At 38.6% G+C, this 21,248-nt stretch overlaps 1 protein-coding gene across 2 annotated transcripts in view; it reads right to left on the bottom strand.

Annotated features, from left to right (window-relative positions):
• The window catches only part of lars1b (leucyl-tRNA synthetase 1b), a 56,373-nt gene that overhangs the window by 26,100 nt on the left and 9,025 nt on the right, over positions 1 to 21,248 (bottom strand). For both annotated transcript variants that reach the window (XM_048603601.1, XM_048603602.1), the window contains 16 exons: positions 19,596 to 19,676; positions 18,254 to 18,394; positions 16,611 to 16,772; positions 15,781 to 15,893; positions 14,241 to 14,304; positions 11,416 to 11,483; positions 8,716 to 8,941; positions 8,470 to 8,557; positions 8,267 to 8,343; positions 6,259 to 6,312; positions 5,592 to 5,732; positions 4,546 to 4,623; positions 4,041 to 4,126; positions 3,338 to 3,403; positions 2,664 to 2,746; positions 70 to 208 (listed from right to left, as the gene is read on the bottom strand). In XM_048603601.1, the coding sequence (XP_048459558.1) occupies positions 70 to 208; positions 2,664 to 2,746; positions 3,338 to 3,403; positions 4,041 to 4,126; positions 4,546 to 4,623; positions 5,592 to 5,732; positions 6,259 to 6,312; positions 8,267 to 8,343; positions 8,470 to 8,557; positions 8,716 to 8,941; positions 11,416 to 11,483; positions 14,241 to 14,304; positions 15,781 to 15,893; positions 16,611 to 16,772; positions 18,254 to 18,394; positions 19,596 to 19,676 (1,667 nt within the window). The remainder of the gene's footprint in view (positions 1 to 69; positions 209 to 2,663; positions 2,747 to 3,337; positions 3,404 to 4,040; positions 4,127 to 4,545; positions 4,624 to 5,591; positions 5,733 to 6,258; positions 6,313 to 8,266; positions 8,344 to 8,469; positions 8,558 to 8,715; positions 8,942 to 11,415; positions 11,484 to 14,240; positions 14,305 to 15,780; positions 15,894 to 16,610; positions 16,773 to 18,253; positions 18,395 to 19,595; positions 19,677 to 21,248) is intronic.

Below are 21,248 nucleotides of genomic sequence, written 5' to 3'. Positions count from 1 at the left end.
AACCATGCATTGTGAACTATAAGTTACGTTACAAATTAAAATGATCATTTTGAAAACTCTTATTCCCACCTGATTCCCAATGGGCCAGAGGTTTGGCCATTTAAACATCCCTTATGTAATAGATGAGCAACAGTGTAGTATGCCATATAAATTGTGGAATCAGAGAGAGACTCTATCAGCCATTGGTCATCCCATGGCAGTCGAGAACCTGAAAAGAATAAAAGCATATAAATTTGTTGAAAAGCTGCAAAACTATTGGCAGAGGAATAGTGCGCCCAATGTACAGCAAAATGTTGAAACACTGTGTTGAGGAGGAGATATTATGGAAGTCCACAAAGACTAAAAAAACTGAAAAATAGGCAAATGGGGGCACAAAGAGAAGGGCTTTTGAAAGATGAAAGGAAAGGACTGCAGAAGATTCTAGGAAGGAACTTCAGCAGATGAGTAGAGTTTGCAGATAGTAACCATCTTTGGGGATGAGCAGAGGTCAAAGTGTAGTCAGCTGATTCCAAATAGAAGAAAGGTGTACGTTATGTCAAATTGAAGAGATTTCTAATGTTGAGTAGGGGAATTTAAAATTACAGGCTAGAACCGTGATGTCTATGATCATGCAAAATGGCAGCAATCTCATCCTAACGTTAACTTCATCAGCTGAAAACAGTACCTTAATTATGGTTTAAAAAAAACAAACGCGCTGGAAATCAGAAAGAAAATCAGAAATTGCTGGAAAAACTTGGTAGGTCGAGCAGCATCTGAGGAGAGAAAGCAGAGTTAACATTTCAGGTCCAGTGACCCTTCTTCAAAACTGACCGTAAATAGGCAAAGGTTGGTATATATGCTGAAGATGGGGTGGGTGAGGAGGAAGGAATAAATGAAAGGTGGAGATAGAGCCCAGAGAGACAGACAGACAAACATTGGGGCAGACTAAGGAATGGGTACAAGTCAGCCTGGGAGAGTGAATAGCTGCTAATGGAGACCATTAGTAGCTGACGATGGGTTGTAAGTAGTAACAGCCCATGTGATGACAAGGCCTAGTATGGGGGGTGTTAGGGTAAGGATACGGGAGAAGGTGCGCAGGCCCTAAAATTATTGAGCTTGATATCCAAAAGGCTGCAGGGTTTCTGAGCAGGAAATGAGGTGTTGCTCTTCTAGCTTGCGCTGAACTTCGTTGGAGTACTGTAGTAAGCCCAAGACAGAGATGTTGGCCAGGAAACACAATTGGGTATTGAAATGGCAGGCTACCGGAAGCTCAGGGTCATTTTTGAGGACAGAATACAGTTATTCTGCAAAACAGTCGCCTAGTCTGCACTTTGTCTCCCCAGTGTAGTGGAGACCACAATGTGAGCAGTGAAAACAGTACACTAGATTGAGTGAAGTGCAGGTAAATTGCTGCTTCACCCGGAAGGTAAGTCAGTGACCATGAATAATGAGGGAGGGAGGGAGGGAAAAAATGGGCAGACATTGTATCTTCTGCGATAGCACAAGAAGATGCCATGGGAGTGTGGAGCGGTGTTGAGAGTTGGGGAGGAGTGGATCAAGATGTCCAGAAGGGAATGGTTCCTGCAGAAGCTGACAAGGGAATGGAGGGGAATGTGTGCTGGTGGTCACATCCTGCTGGAGGTGGTGGAAATGGCAGCTAACGATCCTTTGGATGTGGACACTGGTAGGATGGTAGGTGAGCATGAGGGGACTCCTATCAGTGTTGTGGGAGGGAAGAGAGGAGGTGAGAGCCAAAGAGCAGGAGATGGGTGGGACACAATGGAGGGCCTTGTCAACCATGGTACTGGGGAATCATTGGTTAAGGAAGAAGGTGGACATTTCAGAAGCCCCTTGGCGAAGTTGAAATCATTGGACTAGATGGGGCAGAGACAGAGGAACTGGGAGAACGGAAGAGAGTCTTTACAGGTAGCAGGATGTAAGAATGTATAGTAAAGGTAATTGCGGGAGTCGGTGGATTTGTAATGGAAGTTCAGCTGATAGCCTCACTAAACGAAATATAGCTGGAAACCTACACCAGGTTGCAATATATAAGAGACAGTATGCTTACAGAAAAAACTGTCAAGTTGCTAACACGTGGCAAGTGTAATGAGAAAAACCCCGTGCAGGCACATACAATAGACACATTTTCAAATGTTGTATTTTTTCCTTCATCTGAATTGCTTCATTAATTCCTATGGACTGAATGAATGATGCAAGTTATAGCTCGGGTCCTCCCAAGCAGAAGGATCTTTAGAGCAAAGCGTGTCAATTAGTCCTCACTTCCAAATAACCACTCAAAATAAGACCAGTGAGTGCCTACAAATAGGTTGATATCTGCTTTAAAAAGTGAATAATACATAACATTATGAGGTGCTAAGTCGGGCACAAGTATCTCTAGGACTGACTTTCATCATTTGGGTTTTTGAAAACACAGCATAGTGTCACTTAATCCATACTTTCAGACTTGCTTCATCTTTGCTTTACTCTTTTATAAACTTAATTTGTACTTAAAAAAAAAAGTTATAGGGAGGATTTATCTGAAAATAAAATGACCTCAACGGTCTTGCAAGGTAGGTTAGGTACTCAGAAAACATAATCACCTTAGACTAAAAAAAACTCTCCTTATACAGCATTTCTGTAGAGCAAGGTCATGAAAAAAAAAGGAAGTCAAGTGTTACACTAACCTAGGCCATACGTTCTTGAACAGGCATGGTCCTGTAACCACTCAAGGCTGGCTTCAAAATTCCTTCTAGTCTCCTCACAGTATCTGGAAATTAAAAAGGATATATATTGCATATATAATATTTATATACTTGCAGATACTCTTTTGACCTTAATAACAGGATATTGTTAAAAAGCAGGATATATGTTAAAAATGCCATTCAAATGGTTATCTTTGTTACAGCAGTCAGTAGCTGTTGACATTCATATCTCAGGTTGCTATGATGCGTTTGTTCCAGATAACCTGCAGGTTCCTTGAATTTTAGAGACTTGACCAGAGTGTAAATCCAGTAACATTCCAATATAAGTTCAGAGCCTTGCACTTTCATAAAAGCTGACTTTTTAAAAACATATATATCCTTTCTCAACAAGGGGAGGGGAAAGAGGGGTAAACAAAATTTCTACTTCCCTTGAACCATAACTCAACCTTGCAATGTAATTAAAACACTGGTTGGGACCAGGAGTTGAAAATATGCCACAGACTAAATGAAATCCTCGTTCCAGTTCATTGTGTGGGCATTCTGTGGAACTTGATCGACTAATTACCATTATTTCAAAAGTACAATGCATTCCCTCAAAGGGGTGTGGGGAAGACATAACGAGACAAGACGACAAGAGCTAAATGAATGGCACATACGTTTCTACAGTTGAGAGGCAATCTGCAGCCTGCTTCTTCCAACTTTCTTCACCATAATCCAGGTACCTACATTGAAAGTGAACATGATTAAAAAAAAAAGCAACTCTTTACACAAAATGGTCAACATTTTCTAGATGTAGTTGAAAGAAACAAGTCTAAGTCAGCTCCAATGAAGAGTCATCTAGACTTGAAATGTTAGCTTGCTCTCTCCACAGAGGCTATCTGACCCACTGAACTTTCCAGCATCTTTTGTTTTCAAGTTTAAGAAGCAGTTAGATGCTGTGATGGAAAGAAAGAATTACAACTGTAAAGAAAGGTGCAAAATGTACAAAGAGGCCTTCTACATCTAGACTCGATGGTATGAATTTTATCAGCGGTGAGCTGCATAATGTTCAATAACCATAAAAACCAGTCTGCTATTTGTAATAAGGGATGAAAAAACCATTTAGGGATCTTATTCCTGATTATCATCCAGCTGGAAAGTGCACAGAAATAGATTCAGCTGCCATGTTCGCCATGTTTAAAAGCGCCCCAGACACACTGCCAATAAACAGCACGTGACGATTTTGTGAAGCATTGAAAGGCTACAGTTAACTTTGGATTCATTCAGTCATTCGTTTGGGGGGGTGGGGATGCAGGGGAGAAACAGAGAGACAGAGCGAGAGCGAAGATAGATAAACAAACATTTAAAATAAAAACTCACCACTGGTCACACAGTGCTACAACACATTCGTCAGCAGACCTAGATATAACTTGCTTCTCAGGTTCCATGTAGATCATGGCCTCTCCCTAGAACAGTTATTAGAAATATGTTTTTTTTAAAAATTGGGATACTCATATACTATTTTCTAGATTCATTTTAACCTACTTTTCTTATCTTGCATTTCTGGACATAGTTAGCTATGGTGTGCTTCCTGCAATGCCTCTGTTCAATCAGTGCATGAAGTGTGCAAGAACTGACCGAAATACAGGCAATTATCAAATTGATGTTGTATCCCACGCAAAAACTAGTCAAAGAGGAAGCTCAAACATGAAAACAGAGCCAACAGTTTAACCCTTTATCATAGCTTCTACAGTATGTAGCATAGTGCAGCAATTCAATGCAGCATGTCATTCATGCAAGGCTCATTACTTTAACATTACAATCAAATTTATGATCTACACTGCTGTTTTGATAAGTCATTGAATAAATAAAAAATGATACTTACTTTGTCTATCATTTTTCGTTGAATTGGTTTCTTGACTTCTTGAACTTTCTGCCCTTTGTAACCATCCACAAGCATTACCTAGAGGAGAACAGGTGTATGAATTTACAACCAAATGTAGATGTCTTTAATTAAACTGTTCAGACATGTCATCACACATCCGTGGAGCAGACGGGACTTGAACCTGGGCCTTCTGGAACCAGAGGCAGGGGGACAATCACTATGTTAGAACAGTCTTACATGTTTAGAAAGAATTTACACAGTGATCAAATTGGCCTCACCCCAATCAAACAAATAAACTGAGCCAAACTGGCAAAAGGCTTGCCTTGAAGTTAGGCAATTACGAGTTCAAACCACACCCAAGGGTCTGATACCTAATCTAGATGGCCACTGGACTATATCGTATCAATACATCATGACAGGAGAGCCTGGATGGCAGTCTACACAGGGATCTCCCAGCACGGGAGACAGATCGAATCCAGCATGAGGAAGAGATTGAGCCCAGCGTGGAGGGAAGAGGTTGAGCCCTCGTGGAGAAAACCTAACATGTAGCGACTGCACATCCATGGCTAAAGGAGGACTGCAATTTTGAACGTAACTTTATTTCTTTATTTACGACTTTATACAGAGCAGAACTGTAACGTTGCACTTTTAATTTATTTCTTTATTTTTCTACTTGTACCAAGGTATTTTTTTTTTTTAACCTAAAATGGCGCTGGGAGTAGCGACTTTGTACATTTATCATTATACTCCGTATCTCTGTACATGAGTATATGTGACAATGATACATAATTCCTAAATGGGAATTTAGAATACAGATACAAAAATGTGGACAGTTGAAAGAATTTTTCATTTTAGAATGGTGGAATAAAGCAGCACGTCGTGATCCATTTATCCCTGTCAGAAGTTTCATTTAGTGACCGTATTTGATTTTGAATCTGTACGCAATGCCACAAGCAATGAACTAGTACATTGATAAAATGAAACAATTCACATTTTTGTTTTAGATTTTTTTTTTTCCTGTGCATGACCTCAAATACATTACAAACCCCCTCATAAAAGCCTTTCAGGTAAACGCGCTCTTTGGCCTCCACAAGCTTTTCCCGGTCATTCTGGCTTTGAATCTTCAGTTCGTCGCACACTGTTGGTGCGGAGAGATTCCCATACCCAGGGATTTCAATTATAGGAACCTAGCAAACAAGCAACATCGAAAGAACAGCATTTAAGAAGGACTGATTAACGTTGAACCTATGCATTTCTCAATACATGAAGTAAAAATCCATTTCTTTTCGGTCATGGTCTTGCTCACGAGGGCCTCTAGTGGTTACTTTATTAGCTACAACACTTGGTGAAAACCTGCTGCATAACCATGGTGCTAACTGTGTTTTCAATAGATATTGAGACCACATCAAGCAAGACAAATTATCTGTACACCCAAATTATGGTATACTGCTTTGCTGCTGAGGATTCAGACTTTGAGGAGAGAAGGAGTCAAGTATTCATTTTAAATATCCCTCCGCATATATCTAATCGTTAAAATTAATAAAAGCACACAGATATATCTGAACAAAGTGGGAACTTGATTCGGTTGTCAAAACACTATTGAAATTCTATTGTAAAAGCTGTATTCATATTTCAAATCAGGATATACGTAAAAAAGTTTGATTGATGCCAAAAAACAAAATTATGCTTTCAATTTCATTTAAGCATACTCACTGGTTCAAACGGTAGGACCATTTCATCAGTAATTCCATACTTCTCCCTCAACACCTAAAAAAGAAAAATTGCTTTAAATTCTTTCAAACATCAGGATATTGTAATGTCACAATCTTGAATGCCACGAATATAGATCATGTCGGATTGGTGAAGGCATCTACACAAATAGTAGCCCATACAGCAGGCAATGTAAAGCACACCAAGTACCTCATCAGAAATCTCAATGCTGAAGATGTATGGAAGCTTTATCAGATATAAGGATGGCAAGATTCTTCGGGAAGGAAACCTAAGTGACCCATTTGGGTTGCTGTAGCAACTTGACAACTCCATAATTTCACTGTTATCAGCTTCTTGCTTCCAGTTTGTTCATTAATAATAAACGAAATGCAAATTCTCAAATCATCTAAATTGAATTCAAATTCACATCAACTGATTAATTACTCTAGGCCTCAGTATTCATTACTCCAAAAACAATCAATATTTCACTATCTACCACAGCGTTCCAAGCCTAACCATCTTTAGTTGCTTCAAAAATTACCTTCCCTCCAACGCCAGGTCAGAAGTGAGGATCACGAGTGTTTGCACATTTTAGCACCATTCACAACTTTTGAGATGCTAAAAATGTTACGTATTGATAAGTAGCACGACGTAGAAAATATCCCAGTTGAACTGATAAGTGGCAAGTTATGTATGCATGACTGAAGTGCCAGGCAATGATCATCTTCAATAAGAGAGAAACTAACCATCTTCCTTTTACATTTAATGGCATCACTATCACTGAATCCCTCATTGTCAAAATTTTTGGAGTTTAGTGTGGGCCAGAATTGAACTGGATCAGCCAGATAAATGGCTGGAAGAAAATCAGAGACCAGGAGTTCTTGGGCCTCATCACCTGCCATGAGAAAGCCTATCTACCATCTAGAAGGCAGAAGGCAGAAGTGTGATGGAATACTCTTAACTTGCCCACGAGCGCAGCTCCAACAATATGAAAGAAGCTTGACACCATCCTGCACAAAGCAAGGGCTAGAATGGCAACCAATCCATCATCTTCAACATTCATTCCCTCCACTATTAATGCCTAGTGGCAGCTCTGCATATCAGCTACAAGGCACATTGTAGCAAGTCATCAAATTCAACAGCGACTCCCTAACCCAAGACTTCTACCATCACGAACAAGAGAGAGTAGACGCATGTGATCACCACGAACTGCCAGTTCCTCTTCCAGCCGCACACCATCCTGTTTGGAACTATAAATCGTTGATCCTTCGCCATCACCGGTTCATAACCCAGAAACTGCCTTCTTAACTGCACTGTGGATGTATGTACACCAAATGGACTGCAAAGATTCAAGGCAATGCAGACGTCAATGCCTGCATCCCATGAAAATGCACATTTTTTAAAATCTGGAACTTTAAGGAAGGAAAAGGTCAACCAGAATTCCTTGGTTCTGATTGATACTTAGCAACTCCTGCTAGATGTTTGAGGGTCAGGTAGGACGAGATCAGCCTTAGTCCCTAGATACACTGCTTACTCCAGGATTAATCCAGGAGTGTGCGCAGATTCCCTGAATACACTGCTCACTCCTCCCAAGATTGCAGTGCAATAATGGACGAGCAACTAGCCTATTGAGGTCAACTAGATGAACAGATCTATTTGAAGTCAAAAGTAGAAACAGTTTCCTGAGTACAGATTTTATCTAATGACTCATCTCCAGCATTCCATGTTAAGCTCTCAAATCTATTGCAGACTTAGCTTTTTCTAAGGTTATAATAATTTTTAAGCACTCTTTACTGCACTGTTCAAGCATGCAACATTTACGAAGTTACAAAATGTAGTCAGTGGCAAAAAAGATTCGAAGTTCTTCCACAGGATATTCACAGATTTCCATGGACATTTGAAAGTTGTGAATAGAATTAACAGCCACCGGGATCTCGCAAGGAATTAACGACTTCAGCATAGAAGAACAGTTGAATGGCAACAGAAGTAATTAAAAAAATAGAACTTGTACCTTCTTTTTCTTTAGGTCGCAGAGAGCTGCAATATCATCTGGGGCATCAGATGGAACACTGGTGACGATACCAGTGCCTGTGGAGTAGGTGGAAAAAAAAAATTTCAACAATAAAAAGAAAGCAATCTCTTCCGATTACTCTTGCTGCTTAAACCTACATTTAAACATTTATAGACCAAGTACAGGCACAAGATATGAAATACCTTTGTCTTCTTTAATGGTGAGCATGGGAAGAGCATAAATAATCTTGTAGGATGTCAAGGGAGCACTCAGTGAAACACCAAGGATGTCCTAATTTTAAAAAATAAAATCAAGAATGATGCAAAAATTTAAATAATAACAAAAATGAAATAAACAGGCCATTTCTCTTGCTTAGATTCAAAAGAGAAAGCAGAAGGTGACATTTAATTCAGAACCCATACAATAATTTATGGTTAAGAAGAATTTACCTCGCCAATAATTGTCAGAACCAGAGGCACTTCTCCATTCTCTTTGGTAAAACCCTGGAAGGACATGTTCCTTGCTGCTCGCTTCGTACAGATGAAAATGTCCCCATTCACTGTTTCAAAGGCAATATAATTCATGTCAGGGCGGACCCAGCAGTTGGTTTGACCAAACATCGTCTCTGGTCTCAGCGTAGCTGCCACCAAATAAACGTTTCTTCCCTTAAAACCACTGGAAGAAAGAGAACAGGGCTGATTACAGTGGACTGTAACTCTTCTGCCATGTATAAAACCCTCTCCAATTGTATATTTCAGATGAATTTCATACCATGTTCTTTACCTGTCATCTTAAAATATAGGCAGAAATATAACTACATTCTGGTGAGTTTCATAAAAATAGGAGTTGATATTCATTCTGTGATGTAACTAAATGTCCTCTACAGAATACTCAGAAGGATTTACAGGTACAATTCTTAATTTTTCCATCTGTCAGAAAATGCAAGGGGCAAGTGGTACAATGTAGTGAGGTTTATGCATGTCAGACTCCATCATTATTGTTGGGGAACTTTATAAATGGGGAAGTGCAGGTCAGCATTGACCACATTTATTTGATGTTTTTGTGAAGGTATTATTTCACCTACAGGCAGATATTCAGCACTATATAACAGAGACAGAAGTCACACAATACCAGGTTATATTCCAACAGGTTTATTTGAAATCACAAGCTTTTGCAGCGCTGCTCCTTCATCAGGTGAACTGCTCAAAAAGCTTGTGATTTCAAATAAACCTGCTGGACTATCACCTGGCGTTGTCTGACTTCTGACTTTGTCCACCACATTCCAACACTGGCAGTTCCACATCATGACTAAATAACAATTCTGCATTTGTAATAGAAAAGATTTCCATTTAGATAGTGCCTTTCACAACCACAAAACTTCTCAAATGCTTTACAGCCAGAAGTACTTCAAGTGTAGCCACCACTGCAGCACAAAAAAAACTAAACTCTCCCAAACATTCACGTAACAGAGGATGAACTTTGTTACTTGGAGCTAACAGTACTACCAACTGAACTACTGATGACAACCAAAATCTACAGCTCAAAATCTACATATAGGTCCTTAATTTAAGTGCAGGGATCTGTAATCAAACAACATTAAAGCAATTCAACAAAAAATCCCTCTTTCCTTCATTGCTTAAAAGGAATATGATCTGGAGATGTGCCCTACTGTATTTGTCAGTGACACTCTATAGCTGCCCTAAGGGTGCAGGTGCATAGTTCCTTGGATGTGGAGTTGCAGGTAGAAAGGGTGGTGAAGAAAGCGTTTGGCATGCCTGCCTTCATTGGTCAGTGCATTGAGTATAAGAGTTTGGATATCATGTTGCGTCTGTACAGGACATTAAACAGGAATACTACATACAATTGTGATCGCCCTCTTATAGGGAAAATGTTGTTAAACTTGAAATGCGTGAAAATTTTGCAAGGAAGTAAAAACCGAAAGAACTGCAGATGCTGTAAATCAGGAACAAAAGCAGAAGTTGCTGGAAAAGCTCAGCAGGTCTGGCAAATTCTGTGAAGAAAAATCAGAGTTAGCGTTTTGGGTCTGGTGACCTTTCCTCAGAACTGATGGTAGCTAGGAAATTGTCGGTCTATATGCAGAAAAAAGGGAGGGGGAGGGGTAAGGAGTAAATGATAGGTGGGGATAGAGCCCAAAGAGAGAGAAGAGCAGTTGGATAGACAAAGGAGGAGTTGATCTGGCTAGGAGGGTGAATGGCTGTGAATGAGGACTGTTAGTGGCTAACAATAGGTAGTGTGTAATGGCAGACTATGTAGTAACAAGGCCTGATGTGTGGGGTAGGGGGCTAGGACATGGGAGAGTTTAGGCCCTAAAATTATTGAACTTGATATTGAGTTCAGAGGGCTGGAGGGTCCTCAAGTGGAAAATTAGGTGTTGTTCTTCCAGCTTGTGCTGAGTTTCGCTGGAACACTATAGCAAGCCAGAGACAGATGTTGGCCAGGGAACAGGGTGGTGTGTTAAAGCGAAAGATTTACAAGGATGTTGCCAGGGTTGGAGGGTTTGAATTATAGGGGAAGACTGAATAGGTAGGATCTTTTTGTTCCCAGGAGCAGCAGAGGCTGAGGGGTGACCTAATAGAGGTTTATGATTTCATAAATGGCATCGATAGGGTGAATAGCCAAGGTCTTTTGCCTAGGGTAGGGGAGTCCAAAACTAGAGGGCATGGGTTTAGGGTGAAAGGGGAAAAGATTCAAAAGGGTCCTGAGGGGCAACATTTTCGTGCAGAGACTGGTGTGTGTATGGAATGAGCTGCCAGAGGAAGTGGTACAGATGGATACAATTACGTCATTAAAACACATCTGGATGAGTACAATGAACAGGAAGGATTTAGAGGGATATTGGCCAAATGGGACTAGATTAGTTTAGGATACCTGGTCAGCATGGGCGAATTGGACTGAAGGGTCTGTTTTCATGCTGTGTGACTCTGTGTCTCTAACTGTTTCCTGTGGTGATGATTCTGATTTTAACTCCTTTACTGCCTTTCTTCAAATGAACATAGGAGTATTCTGCTAATTACTTTTATTATTATTGCAACAAAATCCGGTAGTGGCAATTTGGTTTGAGGTGAGAGGTTGCTTTTTGAGAGACTGAGGAGAATTGTTATGGACTGATTCATAAGCGATGCCTTTACCTTAGTTTTGCTGGATATGGTTCAAGGATCTTCATTTTAATTAGTGTGTATTCTTGAGGACCCACACCCTGAAACAAAACCACACATAACATGAGGCAAGAGTAACAGATGAAGAGTTTGTTTGGTTTAATATAGCAGTTAGTTCCGGGAAGCATAAGTTACACCAGTCACATTAAGTTTTATTTATATGAATTCCAATGGCACCACTAATTCAAATTTAGCAAACTTTTTAAAGATGATTATGGGTAGAAGACAGAAGAAAATATTTGAAGCAATTACTTTTGATGAAGAATAGAAAGTTTTGGTCACATTCTTAATGAAAGGTAGTCAGTATATATTTAATATTGTATTATAGAATGTTATCACAAGTTACTTTTACCTGCAGAGTAGGCCACTTGGTCTGTCGAACCTGCTCTGCCAATGAACAACATTATGACTGATCGGATTATTCCACATTCCCATGTACTCCCAAAAACTTTTCACACTTTGCTCATCATGAATCTAGTCACTTCTGTCTTAAAAATATTCAAAGATTCAACTTTGAGGAAGTTCCAAATACACTCCACACAAGGGAAACAAAAAAAAACCTCATCTTGCATGGGTGACTCTATATTTATAGACAATGACCTCTCGTTCTAGATTCATCCACAAGAGAAATCATCTTTCCCACATGCATCCTGTCAAGTCCTCTCCGTATTTTGTGTTTCAATTGGAACTTGCTCCTTCAAAGTTGAATCTTTTAATATTTTTAAGATAGAAGTGACTAGATACTTGACTAGCAAAGGGTGAAAAGTTTTTGGGAGTATGTGGGAATGTGGAATAATCAGATCAGTCATAATGCTGTTCATTGGCAGAGCAGGTTTGATGGACCAAGTGGCCTACTCCACATGTACTCTCACCAGTTCCCTGCATAACTGAGGCTTGATCTTCCTACTTTTGTATTCAATTCCCTTCACAACACATGGCATAATTCTACATGCTTTCTTAAGCATTTGCTATTTCTATATTCTAGCCTTTTGTAAATCCACACGAGGACACTCAGAGCCCTCTGTATTTCAGAGCTCTGCGATTTCTCATCATTTAGGTAAATTGCATCTTTTATTTTTCCTACCAAATTGGACAATTTCATATCTTGTCCCATTCTACTCCATTTACCAGACTTTTGTCCAATCTGTTAATCTATTTAAACCCCTTTGCAGCTTCCTTATGCCCCATCACAAATTTCTTTCTTACTTCTTTTTGTGAGATCAGCAAATTTAGTTACCATACTTTTGGTGTCTGACCAGCTCCACATCTATTGACTCTAGCTTCCAGCATCTGCAGTGCTTACTGTCTCCAAGCTGTTTAGCCATTAGTCCTTCTTTAGCCATAGCACATTAATTCCTCAAAAAACTCAAATAAGTTTGCGAAACATGATACCCCTTACACAAAGCCACATTGACTCCACCTGATCACCATCAATTTGTCTGAAAGCCCTGTTATTACTTGTTAAATAATTGTTTCTAACATCTTCCCTGTGACTGATGTTAAGCTAACTGGCCTGTAGTTTCCTGCCTTCTGAATTAATTAGCTCCAACAGTATGTTTTTGGTAGAAAATGGTAACTTTAACAAAATTATTTCCAAAAAGCGTTTCTTAACAGCTCACTGGGTCAAAGACTGACCGGCTGGGAGATGTCATGGAATCATGCCTTAATTAACAGCCATATACAAGGTGATAATTATCGTTTAATTTTTTTTTAAAAAAGATTCATACAAAGGATGTGGGCATCGCTGACTAGGCCAGAACTCATTGCCCATCCCTAATTGCCTAGAGGGCAGTTAGGAATTAATGGCATTGCTGTGGGTCTACAGTCACAGTCACAGTCAGCTAGACCAGGTAAGGATGGCAGTTTTCTTCCCTAAAGGACATTAGTGAATCAAATGGCTTTTTCCTGACAATTGACAATCCATGGTCATCATTAGACTCTTAATTCCATATCATTTTATTGAATTCAAATTCCACCAGAGGTCTCAGAATTAATAGTCTAATGATAATTCCACTGGGTCATCACCTTCCCCTGGATTAGACACAAAGAAGGACTGCAATTAGCTTTGGTGCATGATGTTAGAGCTATTGAGGATAAGTAGACCATAATTCATGCAGTTGGACAAATTTGTAGTCAGGAATTAGACCATGTGCAGCCTTTGTCTGAATTAGTAGCCATTCAGGAGCTGTCATGGCTTGTGGCAGATGGGAAATTCTGTAATGAGCGATCAGTCAGCCACCAAATACAAGGATCTTGTGTTTATGCTCAATTTTAGAATTAGCCTCAGTGCAGAGCTGAATATATTATTTTCTATACTACAAAAATCAAATAAATATGTATCAATACTAGTCACTGATCTGTTAACTGCCTGTAATAAATACTGGTCTAAAGCATGGTCTAACAACATAATTTTTCTCCCCTTCAAAGCTTGGAAACCAAGATGATGCATGACATGTCCAGTAAAATAAAGTAAATTTGCAGCAAGGCTGTCAAACGTAATCCTGCAAACAATAAAAAGGTATCAATTATTGTGTAAGCAAAGGTACAGCCTTGAGGCCTCCTTCATAGCAGTAATCTGTAACACTGAAACAGAGGAAACTAATGTAAAAATGGCAAAAATCTGAAGTATAGGTACAGACTTTTCTGCACTGACACATCCCTAAGTTATTTCATCCAACTGCTCCAAGCAAAAATGGTATCTTACAGTAGTTTAGGCCAGCAGTGCCTCCCAAAGGTCATATGTTTTTCCTTTAGTCTTTAAAGTTAATAATGTTTCCATGTATAGGAAACAGTCTTACCTCTCCACTGTGTCGATCATGGTCCATGCAGGGTTGTCCATCTTTTGGAGAATAAATAGTGTACCTGAGAAAAGAGTTCATATGTAAAATAAGACAACACTCTTTCTAAAGAACACTGATCATCTAAGAGGGTTACGACCCTTTAGAACTCCTTGCCACAGACAACTGTTGGGGGCAGAGTCCTTGTGTACATTTAAGGCCGAGTTAAGATAGATTCTTGATCAGCACAGGAAATCAAAAGTTATGGGGAAGTGCAGGAAAGTGGACATGAGGAATGTAGGTTCAGCCATGATACTATTGAATGGCACAGCAGGCTCAAGGGGCCAAACACCCTACTCCTGTTCCTGTTTCTTTCTGGTCTTGTACTCCATTTCAAAATGATAATCATAAGTATCTACTCCCAGAATTCTATTCACTAATATAAACCACTGAAAAAGAAAAATAAAGACAACATTAGAGAAATTGAAACCCCCTATGGATTTAGGATTACGTAACTATTGTGAAGAGCACAGATCATTTACAAAATACCCGAGAGATGTAGAAGTATTCAATACATGCAGATTTTTCTGGAGGCCTGTCTCCACTTTACTTGCAGTCCCAGTTGAACTTACTGCTTAATGTCTTCTGCCTTGCTACTAGAACCAGAACCAGTCTTTTTGCTCTCTAAGAATCCCTGCCTCTGGTTTAAACTCCTTCAGTCATTCAGCTGTCACCTCAAGCTAATTCAGGAGACATAGAATATCTTTCTGATGCGCAATTCACAAGCTCAGTGCTCCCCACCCTACCTACATCTACCTGCAGTCACTACCTATGCATCTGCATCCTTCTAAGTTCCACCTGTCCTATTAACTCTAAAATGTTATTAGATTTGATTGGGCCTTTAGTACCTTGCATAATTGCCATCCACCAACTATCAAGTTACTATTCTTCTTTTTCAGTTCTGTTTTTAATATTCAGTAATTTTCTTTAAAGTATATTGCAACATTTTCCTGCATACAAGGAGTTCTATAGAAATCCAGGTTCTAACTGGCTAGTTATGTAATAGTTAAGGATAAAATTAATGTTATCCTATTATCTTTTTGTTCGCCCACCATCATAAAATGGGAGTATTTAAGCATCAGCAGGACGAGAGAAAGAACTAAAAGAGAGGACTGATAGCTTACAAGGAACAATGCTACAGTTCTCCCCTTCTGTATAAAGTGTCTGGCACCTAAACAGCAACTTCCCAGAACTATGTCAGAAATCAGGAATATACTATGTGAGCATTACAGTAACAGATTCAAATACATCATTCATTGCTACAGCACATGTATACTTTACTGAAACTAGAGAAGTAGAATCATAAAAAATGCTACTTATAATTGGGGCATTGAATACAAGGGCAGAAATAATCAGAAAATATTACTGGTGTACCTTCACAAACCTAATGAAGCTATTCTTTAAAGTCTTAAAGAAATTACTTACCATGAACAAGCATGTCAAAAATTAGTTTAGAAAGGCACATTTTATTGGGAGCAGGAGCAACATCAAAAATCCATACCTTTTACCAAACTTGACTTTCTTCTTTTCTTTTAAAATCAGAAATTGCCATTTCACAAATGAATCATAAAAGGGGTTTACATCGGTGGTGATGAAGGAGCGTCGCCAATCAATCTGTTACAGTTTACACAATATGAAATTAAATTCCACAATGTTGAACCTAGATGATTTAAAAACTATGAAATCTTTATGAAACCTTAATGAAACAAACAAATTTTCAGTTACTAGTCAGTGAGTATAATGAATCATTTTGTATCTTAACTCCCACTAGAAACTCCTCCTATCCCAACCAATCTCTCCCCCTACCCCAACAAGGATCGGAGTTAGGCTTTAGATAACAGGTTTATTGACCTCATTGTTGTTTCAGAATCAGGATTTTCCCCTCTTCAGCATCAGTATACCCTCACTGAGTCAGATTGCAGAGGAAAGCTCTTTCTACCCTCTCCAATTATGTTGCTCAGCTTCAACCAAGGGATAAAATTCCATACTCTATCAGCAGCTTTTGTTCCTATTTTTCATATAAGCCATTCTCAAAAGCCAGGCTGCCAAATTTGTGAATATTGGAACTTGTGTGGGAAACTTATACCCACTTTAAAATCAGATTAACATAGATTCCTTCCATAGGGAGTAAAGTGCTTTTCTATTAAGATCCGCTTTGAAGTCCCAATTAAAATATGACTGCATACAAACCCAAATGCATGTTTTAAATCCCTGACTTATGTCTGGGTTTTATTGCCTTATAAAAGAACTACAGACATTTAAATTATTACAGGGGAAGATAATAAAAGTTCAGAGTTTTATGTTTAACCCGTCGGGAGACACGAGACATACTTTTAATCCCATTTTCTTCAAATCCTGGACAGCTATCACTGGAAAGTAATCAAGCCAATATTCAGCCTCTGCAAACTTCACAATCTCTTCATCAGACAGACCCAGAGATTTCATGATGATCCACTGGAACTTAGCTCCACCACTCTTAGCAGCAGCTTTACTCTGAAGATTCGTGGAGGAAACATAAATTATATCAATCAAAGATAACGCCAGAAGCAAATCTTCAAAAAATAGGAAGGCCAATTCTAACAAGTTTTTCTCGCCTTGGTTTTCAGTGGAGTTAGTAACGTTTGTTGTCCATGCATTTAATGAATACTATTGAAAAAATGAGAAATCTTCCACTTTGACAGGAAGAATTTAAAAAAAAAACCATATTGCCAAAATTGAGACAGATTGGAAAGCTCCAAGAGGGTGTCCCAATGTCTGAAGCACAAAAACATGAGTATGCAACTACAGCAAATGATTAGAAAAATCTAATGGAATGTTATTAACCATTGTAAGGGAAAGTGAATACAAAAGTACGAAGAATATACTTAATTTATGCCAGGTATTGGTGACAGCACATCTGGATTATCACAGAGTATTGATCTCATTTACCAAAATAGTTAAATACATTGGAAGCAGTTCAAAGGAGATTGTCTAGACTGTTATCTGCAATGAGTGAGTTATCTTTTGAGGAAATGTTTGACAGGCTAGGTTTGTCTCCAAAGAAGTTTAGAAGAATAAAGGAGGCTACTTGATTGAAATATACAAGATGAGGGGTCTCAACATTGTGGATGTGGAAAGGATGTTTTCTTTTATGAGAATCTAGAACAAAGGGTCACCGTTTGAAAAAAAAAGGATCATCCATTTAAACAGAAATGAGAAGAACTTTCCTCTTAGAGGGTGTGAGTCTTTGAAGCTCTTCCTCAGATGGCAGCAGAAGCAGAATTCTTGAATATTTTAAAGACAGAATTAGATACGTTGTTGATAAGCAAGGTGATGAAAGGTTATCAAAAATAGATGGGAATGTGAAGTATTCAGATCTTCCATGATCTTACTGAATGGCAGAAGATGCTCAACAGATCAGGTGACCCAGTCTTCCTCTAATTCGTCTGTTTATCAAATCTTAAAGATTATTTAGTGAAGACCAGAAATATGTAACATCACAGGATAGATTCCACGCTTATTATAAATGATTTTAAAACATTAATAATAGTATTCTAAAATTACCATTTCTACCTCAAAATAATTTATATTCATAGCTAGTTACGTAAAACCATCGTACAAGTTCAAAACATATCAACGTAAATTAAATCCCCCCGAATTACACTTCTTAGCACTCACCCATCCACTTAAAAACTCTGTTTCCGCTCTTTATGGTTTTTCTATAAGATTGCCTGGTCTGTGATGTATAAGCAATCTGCTTCCAGACTACTGCTACTGTAAACAGCTTTTGGAGGTATTCCTTGCTGTTCAGAAGAACTCAACTAAAGCTGTGATCAAAGAATTCATTACACTAATGTGCATTGTACTTCTAGATACTTAATTTAAAGATTAAACAGGAGATTTTTATGTTTGAACATATTGAACATTTTAATGAAATATCAACACTTTTTTGGTAAATCAATCAATAATCAATTAATAATGATTACATTGCATACTTTTTTGGCCTTTGCCTTGTCCTTTATAACAGTTTCTTCCTGATTTTTTGCTGGTGTCTCTTCCTCCTCCTCGACCTCCTCTGGAAATTGAGGTGGGTTACCATACAACTCCAGCTCCCGCTTCAGTTTATCAGCACAGGCCTGGCATTTCACAAAAAAAGAGAAAGAAAGCCACTCATGGCATATATTTAACTCATAACATCCAAAGTCTTGAAAGTCAAACTTGTACAAAATTAGAGAATGTTGGACATGTATAAATACATCAAATCCTGACAAAGGATGATGCATGGAATATAATGATACTGCTTGGTGTTTCAGTAATTATTACACTTTTTTTCCATTTTGAGTATCCCAGGCAGGGCTTGCTATTCAAGTTTGCTTCTAATTAAAAAGTTGTAATATCCTTAAGGTGCAGCACCCAAAAGCTCCAACTGCAGGCTATAGCATCATCAGATATGAAATTGCTTGGATTTTTCCAGATGGTTATTTTTTAGATCAAATATCCCCTCTGCTGGAGGGAACAGAAGCCTCCTCTTATCAGTCTAATGGGTTCAAATCACAGGGAAATTCTGACCTAAATGGTTCAGTATCCCAATGAATGCTACATTTGCCCACTGTACCATTTAAGGATGTCAGAACACAGATTTGCTTCCAGTCTTAAATTATGTTTTTGGCAACAGGTATTATACTAAGTTTTACAAGTTTAATCAACCCCAGGTTAAACTATGGTCAGCGTTTGAATAGCTAAGTCAACGCAAGCTGATGAAACAGTGTCAATACTGTAAGCTAGCCATTTCTGACAGTTAACCAGCTATGTCTGCAGCAAACTGACAGTAATGAATTCTGAATACAGAGCTGGAGACAGCTCTGCTGGGCACAATCAAATAGCTCAGTGTTGGTTGTGTACATTGGTATATGAAGAATAGCAAATGGATTGGACAGTTGCAATCCTCTGCGGAATTCTACCAGAGACTCAAAATTTATTTTTAATAAGAGGACTCTGACAAAAAAAAAAACAATTCAAAAATAACTTGATTCTGGTTAGCCAAGTCACATTTGCAAAGCACTTTGGTTAGCTAAGTCACATTTGTGAAGCACATCAAACTTAAAATTCACCATTTTATTCTTCTGACTGAACGGAATATCCAAATGCAATTTAAACTACCCATTTTCATTCATCTTTTTGGTCTGAAACTCAACATTACAAACTCTTAATTAATGTTTTATGTTTTTTGGTATAATATATGGAAAACTAAAAGGCAGTTAACAAATTAACATTAACTAAGAGTAACTAAAACAATGAAAAATGGAATGATTAACACATTTAGCCATATGATCGAACCTTGATGGGCATGCCAGTGCAATGTAATCCAAAAGGAAACAGGCATCTTCTTCCCTTTAAACGTTGAAATCCTACAGCAAACTGGAAAAAGGATGAAAGATAAAAGAAAAGTTATAATTGATATTTGTACGTACCCCAATCAAGTCCACTCCAATACTGCACAGCAGGTTGCTGTTCATCACACTTAATTACATCCACCTGCCACCCCATGACAACTAGAACTGGCATTTATGTTAACCTTTTTTACACCAGGGGTTGAGGGATGGACCAGGAAGTTAAATCTTTACTTGCTTTTATATTCATCCACAAAGTGACTCATTGCAAACATAAACCTCCAAAACTTGCAACTCACTACCAATATCATTAACATCTCTTTTCATTTCTCTCCAGATGCCACACTCAGAGGACATTAGTGCATGATTTTGCTTTGCAAAGTACTGCAGGGGTTTGCCACTGTCTTCCACAGGATGCGTGACCAGGAGACTTTCCCACTCTTATCACCTGCCATCCACCGTATTAGAAGGATTTTCAGGTCGATAATCAAACTGTTTGGTTATGTTATGAAGTCACATGGCCATCAAATCCTGGAGAGTAAATTGAATCCAGAGCTTCTGTTTCAGAAGCAGGGACACTACCTATTGTGCCAGAAGATTTCCACTCACAATGTTCTACCCAGGATCAAACTGCAGACTTTCATATTTAAAGCAAATGCAATAATCACTGTGCTATGGAGGTCAGCAACAAACTGTCTCTTTGTATTTCTTTTCAACAAAATAAAAAGGAATTAAGTTAATTAACTCATGAACCACTCCTTAGACGAAGACTGTTTAAGATTTTAACTCCACTAGCTACCATGATGGTTTTGAACCTAAGGCCGCAAAGCAGAGGTTGAGCAACTGGATTACTAGTCCAATGACATTATCGCTATGCCATTGTATGTGTAGCTATCCAATGACTGTGTCTCACCTGTACACATTTAACCTAAGTTATGCAATTAATCTAGCCTGCGAGTTCACAAAGTTTCCTGAATGACCTATTCTGTTAACTTTCATTTTCCCACTTTTCTGAAAAACAAAATATGATCAGGTACTATGGAAGTGCGCCTATGCAAGTTTGTTCATTTACACTTTAGGTACTAGGAATCAAGCAGTCACATGGCAATGCCTTGCTCTTCTCAAAATCTCCTGGCGACACTATCAGCAAATACTGCAAACATAAAAATGTCCTTAGTTTAATTGCATTTATACAAAAGTGCTTCAATATGTCTGCTCTCTCGACTATTTCTGTTATTACAGAGAAGGTGTCTTTCTGATGTGTTTGGTAACTCTGTTCTTATTGGGAAAGAATAGAAACAATGCTATATTCAATACCAATAGAAACTTTGGAACATGATTAACCCATTTAGTCCACGGAGCCGGCTTAAGCATTCCAAATCATGGTTGATTTATCTCCTCAATGCCATTTAACCCTGCACAATCTCCATATCCCTGAAAGTCATTAGTCTCTATAATACCATCAACTTCTGTCTTGAACCCTACTGAATGATTATGCTTGCACAGTCCTCTGGAACAGAGAACTCCAAAGATTCATCACCTCGGGTGAGGAAATTCCTCATCTCAGTACTTAAATTGCCTGCTTATTATCCTGAGATAA

Source organism: Rhincodon typus, chromosome 12 (assembly GCF_021869965.1).
Source record: "Rhincodon typus isolate 14 chromosome 12, sRhiTyp1.1, whole genome shotgun sequence".
Classification (NCBI taxonomy): Eukaryota; Metazoa; Chordata; class Chondrichthyes; order Orectolobiformes; family Rhincodontidae; genus Rhincodon; species Rhincodon typus.
The sequence above is the reverse complement of the archived record's forward strand: the minus strand, read 5'-3'. Positions and strand labels throughout refer to the sequence as shown.